Genomic DNA, 9,758 nt, shown 5'->3' with positions numbered 1-9,758 from the left:
CAAACGCATTGAAAGTTCATTAAAACGACCACTAGGGTGACGATTTGCAACCAGAGTTTGCAAACAGAGAAAAGACAGCAAAAACTGCACCAGAAGGCGATACATTCACAGCTAATCAGATGATATTTTATGTTCAATGTGCAGTAATACGTGGTGAGGTTTTGGATCAAAGAGATTTCACAGTGGGCGACACTGACCCACACAGCAGGCATAGAAATTGGCACTGACAAAATGTCCTGTTGCGACTGGTTAGGATAAAAACTCTTGAGTTACATAAAAGAGTTTTATCTCTTATTGGTGTATTACATCATGTCTGGATTGGATACAGTGTTCACAAAATGGTTGAAATCCCTTTTGACAACATTTATTCACTCTTCACTGAAAAACAAACCATTTATTCTCCTTTCACAAGGCTGATTCCTATTCATGAAATACAGCATCACTAATGACTGAGAAATGAACATCATAAATCAATCATATAATAAATAAATAAGTGTTATCTGAACGTGAGATGCATTTTTAGTTGCTCAGTTGGTGGTCGTTACCACCTTATTTAAAGCCTTGAGATAAATACCCAGTTAACACAGTCACAGCACCTTCTATGCATCATCTTTTATGAATAACCAACAGACAGTCATTATTATTCATGGGATAGAGTAGGTGTAGTCATGTGCACTGAGCTTTAGAGGGAGCAACCGAGAGAGAGAGATAGAGAGAGATGGGCGAGTGAAAGAAGGGGGGTGTGTCTCTATGAAAAGGGGTTTAGTACAGCGTGCGTGGATGACTGCTAGCTAGTGTGGATGAGAGAGACACAGGGAGATCGAGGGGTACGATGCACGCAAACAGACAGTCATTCACAAGGAATTCTGCAGCATCAAGCAGGCCGGTCAGTGCGTGAGTTTCACACAAAGAAGAGGGGGTGAGAGGTACCCACTGATGAGAGACGTTACTCAACGTTTGAGGGAAATCCCCGGTGTGCCTGTGTGTGTGCACTACTGCCAGAGATCTGTTGGGGGACCCACGACGGCGAGATGGGCTGTAACCTGTGCACGCTGCAGAAGAGAGAGGAGCACTACAAGCTGCTGTATGAGATCGCACAGGTGAGTCAACTTGTTTAACCTACTCCAGAGAGCATTCTGAAGTTGAGTTAGAAGATCAGATAGGATCCTCCATGGAAGTTTCTACCTTCTCTAGAGATATGTTCTCTAGGCAAACTTGTTAGATGAATGGATCCATTTATTTAGACTAAGCAACCTACAAATAAGAATAATGCAAGTAGAACCAGTTGTTTCAAGGGACAGGACACTACTCTTACAAATAGTAGACGGGGAAGCTCTTTGTGCTTTTTCGGATACAGTCAGAGGGTGGATAGGAAGCGAAGTTTGAGAGAGCAAGAGGTGCGGGAATGGAAAGGGCCACAAGCCGGGATTCGAACTCTGGTCCAAGCATACCCATGGGGCTATCGACTCCAAACCCTGTGTTTTAAAAGACATTCAGTTTGGTTCTAGTAGTTCTTCTGCGTTTGGATCTTCACAGTCTTATGCAAAGAGTTCTTTAGGGAAACTCTTTGTAGTGTTGTGTGATGAATTCCCAACCGCATTGGGGACTTACCTGGAAGCATTTGTCAGGGATCAAAGGAAGTTTTACAGCGCACACCCTTTACAACTGTACTCATTTTCTTGTTCATTTGGGTACAGCTGTTGTACAAGATGCTCACAGGTAGGAGGAGGAGAATTTTGGATTTTACACACTGGTGAAACCTGTTTTTTCAATATGTAGTTGCGAGTCAGAGTTGCAAGAATGAAGCAAGCCTGGATAAGGTGCAAATTCCAGAACAAATTGCAAAAAGAACATTGATTAGTACCATTATGTTTCCAATCCTTGTCTTTGTAGTTGGCACCCACTGGAGATCTATAACAGATGCTTAGAAATAGAGAGTTGTTCAATACTATAGTAAAAGATAAATTAAGGGTTGTTTAGGCTCAACTACTGGCTCCGCTCCTCTCCGAGCTTTAGGATTGCCCATGTTCCTGTGTGACACGGGTGGTCAAAGTCCCTGCTCCCTCCTGAGCATCAAGCGTGCAAAATAATATTTTCATGTTGCTCTGATCACCGCCTCATTAAACTGTTGTACAAAATGGCTTTAGTCCCTAATTAGATGGTAAACTGTGCCTTTTGTCTGTGTGGAAGCCAATCTAGGAGATTATCCCTGTCGGCGACTGGTGATAGAAGTTTGATCCCTACTGCTTCAAAACGGTGGGCTTGCGTTTAGAGTGACTTCTTGCTGATAGCAGAGCTGTATTGCCTGTGATTGGGTGTTTTGTACAAGCGCTTGCTCTTTTGTGGCACTATAGAGTGAAGAGTGGCTGGCAGCATTTTTGTGTGTGGCGTGTCGCCGCTTTGACACCCTAGAGATTGTGTGTGTGTATGTGTCTGGTTGGTTACGGTTTGCTTTTTGCTTGACATGAGATGACTTTTTATATGTCACATGTTGGTCCCTTTGTTATAGCTGAACTCTCGACTGAAGAACGAGAGAACAAGGAGAGAAAGGAATAATGCAATGTCTCCAGGAAGGATGAAGGTACTAGGGAAGGTTGAAAGGAAAGGGAAATCTCTGTGGAGTGAATTCCCAAGCTGAAGTGAAAGTGTGTCAAGGAAGCGTTGCCTCAGATGTTTCTGTTATTCGGCAATTTGAATTTTCCAGCTTTTATGTTCACGAGAAGAAATCAAAGAAAATGTTATACTATGCTACTATTGAAGTCACAACAAGAAGCAGACATGAATAAACACAAACACACGCCTACACTGCAATTTCACGCCCCCTGACAATTTTGACACTATTCTTGGCAGCACAGCCCCATTAGCCCTGGTGGTCTGTGAGATTTATGAGTTTAGTGTGAGTGTTCGCCCCTCAACGAGCTCACCATGGAAATGTATTCTTCTTTCTTTGTTAGCCACATTACAAAGACCTGTACTCCAGCACTCTTTCCCTCTCTCTTACTCTCAGTCTCAGAGGACTTGGCTGTGTGTTTGTGTTCTGTCAGCAAGATCAAGTTTTAGATTGTAAGGTTTGAGCCAAGGTTATTTTCATAAACGAAAACTAAAACTAAGACGAAAACGATTGATGAAAACACTATTTCGTAAACTGAAATAAAATAAAAATGACAAAATATTTGAAAAACTAAAACGAAACGAAACTAACAACAGTTATTGAAAAACTAATTGAAATAAAATAGTAATTAACAAAAATAAATTGGTGAAAAAATATAGCCTACAGAGCTGTGTGGCGGTTTAGGGAAACACTGGCGCATCACGCACACGGGGTTATCTGACGGAGAAAAAAGCAGTTTAAAGCAAAGGTCCTGTTTGGTAAACGTGCACCAGCAGTACTTAACAGAAAAACCCGACCCGTTATCTGACAGCAGCACTAATTTAATGCTGTACCAGTCCAGGGGTGCGTTTCCCAAAAACATGGTTAGCTAACTATGGTGGTAAGTCCCAATGAACTCTATTGGTAACGGCGTAACTTGCGACCATACTTGCTTTTGGGAAACGCACCCCAGAACCATTTGACATAAAGACCGCGGGTCGCGACCCGATCTACAACATTAGGTGGGCAACATTATTTTCTCATGTAACAGAAGCAATCAAACCAACATTAGGCATTCTAAGTTGGTGCTTTGAAGAAAAACAGACACACAGCGCAATATGATAGTTAACAGAAAAAAAGAGGAGAACGCGCATCCTTTCTGTAAACAATACAAAACTTCTAGCATCTTGTGATCACTCTGCCAGGCCTTTGAACAAATATGCATAGGCTAATCATGCACATCATGCACAGGATAATAATTTTTCATAAATAAAGAAAAGAACATATTCAAATATGAGCCTTTACTGTTAAATACCGTTATTATTGAATTTCAGTTATGATCTATGCACGGCTGTTCACGGAAAAGTGTGCGCAAGACTACAGTTACATTATCATGATTATGATTAAATAAGAAAAAAAGACATCTAATATAACCAAATTAGGCTACATTTATTTTCATATCAAATATTTCAGCACACCATTAGATATGACATTAAGCGCAACTTGAAACTGAAACTATATAAAAACTAAATAAAAATCTGTTCACAAAATAAAAGCTAAACTAAAACTAACAAAAATATGAATGAAACTAATAAAAACTAAACTGAATTTTATAGAAGATTTGAAAACGATATAAAAATAAAACGAATTTAAAAATTCAAAACTATAATAACCTTGGTTTGAGCCATTTCACCTTAATTTGGCTGGTGGATGAAACTGGCAAAATCTCTGAGATTAGCTGCTGTTTATCCATTGTGATGGAATATGTGATGTCTTTTCAAGTCTTATTACAGATGACTTTATTTGAGGGTGATTTAAACACTCAATGATATCAGGTAACCTTTTGAAATGACAGCTTTTGAGAAACCAAGCATTATTTTCTACAGTGCTGTAGAAAACAGCAAACAGGTAACATTATGGTTATTGATATACAGCGATTGTGAAAAAGTATGTGAACCCTTGGATATCTGCATAAAATGGCCACTTATTGAACAAAATGTGTCAATAAATAATATATATACTAGGGCCGGGACTTTAACGCGTTAATTTAGATTAATTAATTACACAAAAATAACGCGTTACATTTTTTTACCGCATTTTAATCGCACTTATTTTTGCACCGCGGAACGTTTCTCACTGGATGAGTTTCGGCGGACCGATTATACTGGAGCACCAACTAGCGTTCAGACAAAAACAAACCACAGTGAACATGGACAAAGAAGCTGATGAGACCGCTTTGGTTGGCCCTGTGGATGGGAAATTTAAAAATCCATATGAAAAAACTTACTTCTCACTGTTCTCAGGTCAAATATTAATATGCGATTAAAATGCGATTAATTTCGATTAATTAATTACAAAGCCTCTAATTAATTAGATTATTTTTTTTAATCGAGTCCCGGCCCTAATATATATATATATATATATATATATATATATATATATATATATATATATATATTATAATATAACACTATAATTAGACTTTTTTTAGTCAATTGCATGAGTTTTCAGAGTTTTAGCTTGATTTTATTCATCAGAAATTCAAAATTATCAAACTAGTGCGATGAACTTATGACTTAACATGCTGTTATTATGGCAACTCTGATTTTACTTAAAGATTTGGTCTTTTTGTTAAAAATGTATCTACTGCTAGGCTAAATATGAAAGGTGAACAGAGTCAGGCAACTAAATGTAAATGGATTTATTTCACCAGTAATCTCTAAAACTCTTGTAACTGCTGACCAGCGAATCTGTATTAGCATGAGGAGATAGAGGCTATTTCACTCAGTCGAGCTGAAACACTGAGGCTCATGGGAGCAGTGCAGTTTACGGCCGTGGTCAGGATCCCTTATGGGGACAGATGCTCAGTGTAATTTCCAGTCTGTGGATCAGCATGGGAGGAGAATGAGAGATATCACCTCCCACTCATTTACTCTCACTCAGACTCTCATTTTTAGCATCTGCAGTTCCATGAATTTCAAAGATATCACAAAAACACAGAAGCAGAATTTAGCAGGAATTACGTCAATTACATTTGCTATTTGTAATTCACCTAATTCCAAAAGATCTTCTCCAAACTCCAAATGTGATTTTTAATTAACATGAAAAAGCTGGCACTAGTTTACATCTGCGCCCCCTACAGTGGCCATCGAGGGTCAGAGGAAGTGTTGGTCTTGAGAGCACTGACCATATGGATCTGTGCGAGTGAATTGGGCAGTGAGTGTATCACAGCCTTCAAGTTTAATGGGCCTCCAGATGGAGCACAACCTTCAGAGAGACCTGCCAAAAGAAACTGGATTTTGTGAGTGTGTAAGATTGAGTTTCGAGTGTGTATGTGTGTAAGGATGCTTCACACTCACGCCTGAACCAAGGTCTCTCTTATTGGCATCGGCACTGTTGAGCTGTGTCCCCTGTCTCTCTCTCAGAACGCCCTCATCTATCTTCCTGTCCCGGAGCCTTTTTCTAAATAATGCTCCTTGCTGATGAAATGAGATGGGTGTGGAACAAAAGAAGGGAAAGACAGAGAAACATGTAGTTTTGATTGATCTTGTGAGTGTGTTGGATGATAAGCCTGTCATATAGCACAGACCCCGGGGTGATTATATCAGTAGACCCTGCCAACTCCAGCCCAGGCGAAGCATGTGTGTGTGTGCATGCGATGAAAATCTCATTTAAAGCCCATATCATTCTTTTTGGCTCTAACATGCATGGAATGATTGCATAATTATTGCTAAAAATAGACTCTACTCTCTCAGTGGTCCTGGTGATTTTCTGCTTTAGTGAAATGACAGATGCTGAGTTCATTTTTTTCTCCTGATCTGGAAAGAGAGCAGATGACCTTATCTAAACCTGTGTCTCATGTCATTTACGCATACTGATCTTCCTTACCAGATGCACCATATTACCTGCTGTTGTGTGTGTGGTTTCATGTTTACTGCATACCAGTTTTAGACTCCATGTGAATATGTAGAAGGTTATCCTGGCTTTCGAAAGCACACATGAACATGCAGCTATATGATAGTTCAATACATTTTTGTTTAATTAATTAAATTAAATGAGTCACTTTTGTTAGGGATGCACCATATTTTGAGTATATTGGTAATTGGCTGCAGTTCATTCAGTCATTCATCTCACTTATTTGTTCATTTATTATTCATTAGTTTATTTGTTAGTATTAGTTGATATTGGTTTATTGATTTGATTATTTACGTGTGTTTACATTACCTTTGCCACAATCTAACATTTACTTAGAGTTAATCTTATTGTTTAACAACATTATTATTTAATAAATAGTTTAATATAATATTATTTAATAAAATATTTAATGTAATTATAAACACTGTTAAAAGTAATCTTAAACAAATTATTATTTATTTTTCATACTGTACATTATCTTGCTTTGATGCCTAAATGCACTCTGCTAATCTTTTTCTGAACTATTTTTTAAAGATTTGTATAAGTTGTATAGGATCAACGGTAATAAGAAGTGCCAATAGGGTCATTATCATTGCTGTTACTGTCTCTACCGCTCAGGTGGATTGAGTTTCATGGGATTTTACACTTCTGTCTGATCTGCTTCCTGTATGACTGTCTTTCAAGTGAAATTATGAGGTGACCTTTTCTTTTTTGTGTTATTTCATTTTAAAAAGTGCAGGCTTGACCTTTACATCCACATAACAAACCCACTCGACCAGTCAGACCCTCTGGTTGAAGGTCTTCACTATGAGCCCCTTTCTCTGCTCTCATTTTTTTCAATATACCATACACCATTGCATTTTTGCAATGCAAAAATTTATTTTGCATCAACCAGACATATAGGAGATATTGCATATAGGTTTTAACTCACAACTCCCCTTTTAAAGACTTCATTTTCTGTCTAAGTAGGCCAAGTTGCAGTTCATAGCATTTTATTATTTGCGTTTAGTATTGTTTTGCCCTTTCAGAACTGACAGACTAACTTGTGAACTCTTTTGTTGAAATTATTAACTCTAAACCAAAAATTTTGAATATGCATAAATAATATCTTGTTCCTTTGTCCTAAACTTGTTGTTTTATATTCTTAAACTGATCTTGGCCTCTCGTTTTCAATCTTATAAGACAATCATAGTCCAATTTCAGCAGAAGAGATAATAAAAGTTCTTTGTCTGGAACCGCAGAGGAGATGACCTGCTTGTCTGCCCTAGACACACTGGTGTGTAATTAGTGCTGGGCTTCAGAGCTGATTGGTAATTATAAGAAGTTATGGAGTTTTGTCTTTCCTTCATCATGCAATCCTCTTTGAGTTGGCCCAATTGGCAAGTCAAAAGGGGCTGATTACACCTCCGTCACACATGGGTGCTACATGAATGAAACACACTGCATTAAATCTACATACCGCTGTTCACTTGACTTAATGATGAGAACTAGTGTGATGGATCTAGCATGAAAAAAACATTATCTTTCTGAGATGTTAATGCTTCACATATTGTGCAAAAGAAGGCAACATGAAATCAAAATGTACTTTCTTAATGCATTTTCCTAGTTAACGATTCATCAATTCAGTCTTCATAATATTTAATCAGAATGTAATAACTTGCTCTTCCTCTTTTAAATGACTTGCTGCTGTCACTTTGGCATATCTTAAGGATAATGTTAATAGCTCTGTGTTTCACGATCCAATTGATCCGAAATACACAACATTACTCTATTAAAATGGGTTTCAAATGGCAATTTGACTGGAGATTAAATTAGATATAAACTAGATAGGATTTATTTATTTATCAGGTGATATTAAATATTTAACTGTGAATGCAAATTTCTTCTATTTTTACATTAGATTACCTTTGCCATAACATAACACTTAAAGTTAATTTGTAAAACGCCTAATAATTTAATAACACTTAAATCTTGTCTTCAGCATAACACAAGTTGAGTTATGTATTTTTCACACTGTACATTTATAATGTTGTAATGCTTAAATTTAAATGTAGCTTTAGTTTCTAGTGCTTAATTATTAGTTTATTTATAAGGTAGATAACATTATCATATAATTGATTTCCTATAAGTAAAATCAACCTAAATTGCTTTTCTTTTTTTCTTTTTTTTTACACAGAATATTATTTTTCAATCTAAAATACATGAAGCTATTAAAAGTGGTTTCAAATGGCAATTTGAATTGACTTTAAATTAGGTTGTTTTCCTTGATTTGTTCTACATTGATTGGGTCTATATAGCAGGTTTACGGTGCACTGGAGGATTGTGGATTGATCCATTTGTAATTAACACACAATTAGCAGGTACATACGTCTATGACAATTCCTAATATCCCATCTGGCCGAGGACCCAGGGAGAAAATAACGTGTGCGTTGTGCAGCTGCTAGTGTATTGCGGAGAATTACAGGTCGAGAGCTCTTCAGACAAATTCAGATAATTTATGGGTTATGTGTGATGTATCTGCAATATTAAAACAATCTGTGAGCACTGCAGTTCAGCCCAGTAGCGCAGTTACTTGGTAAGATTGTTATGTGGATCAAATAATAAAGCGTCTGACTGTGTGTGAGAGGTTAAGGCACAGGAATAGATCTCAGTGGCTTCTTGTGTCTGTAAGCCACATGAAACGTGGATGATACCCCTCCCCCACCTCACTTTCTGTCTGTTCTTTTGTTCTTGCAAAGGTGAGACATTTTCTGAGAGAAAACAGAAAGCAGAAGGCTGAGGAATTATGAGATCCTGAAATTGCAGCGTTTATCAGAGACTAATCTCAGTATAACTTCACACTGTTAGCACACTTGAATGGACTGTTATGTGGAATTAAAGTATGGAGAGAGACCTGGAGATATGCTGTCTTACATCTGGCAATAGCAGACAGGATTGGATACATTTCACCTTTCATCACACACGTCTTACACACACACACACACACACACGCACATATACAGAGAGGTCACTGCTTCTGTCTGTTCCTCTTGGCTGGCCTCGGCCCCCTGCGTGAGTGACAGTCTGTCAGTGTGAGACACAAACTGGCCCGGGTCATTTCCTCTGAGTCTGACACCAGCACACTGTGACATCCTTAATTCAACAGCAATGATAAGCTGATATTACTTGTAAATGTTTTGAACTTGTAGTAAGGTTCCTTAAACAACAATCATGCATTTCTGAAAGGTTGAGATTTCAACTTTTTTCATGTTAA

At 37.8% G+C, this 9,758-nt stretch overlaps 1 protein-coding gene across 1 annotated transcript in view; it reads left to right on the top strand.

The window, feature by feature from the left end:
* The first annotated feature begins 744 nt into the window (after positions 1-744).
* Positions 745-9,758, top strand: part of LOC306861127 (PDZ domain-containing RING finger protein 4-like) — a 30,713-nt gene continuing 21,699 nt past the window's right edge. Inside the window, exon 1 of the mRNA XM_079403219.1 lies at positions 745-1,100. Within this exon, the coding sequence (XP_079259345.1) occupies positions 1,032-1,100 (69 nt within the window). The 5' untranslated portion in view covers positions 745-1,031. The remainder of the gene's footprint in view (positions 1,101-9,758) is intronic.

This window comes from Barbus barbus (genome assembly GCF_936440315.1).
Source record: "Barbus barbus genome assembly, chromosome: 42".
NCBI lineage: Eukaryota > Metazoa > Chordata > Actinopteri > Cypriniformes > Cyprinidae > Barbus > Barbus barbus.
This window is presented reverse-complemented; position numbering and strand designations above follow the sequence as displayed.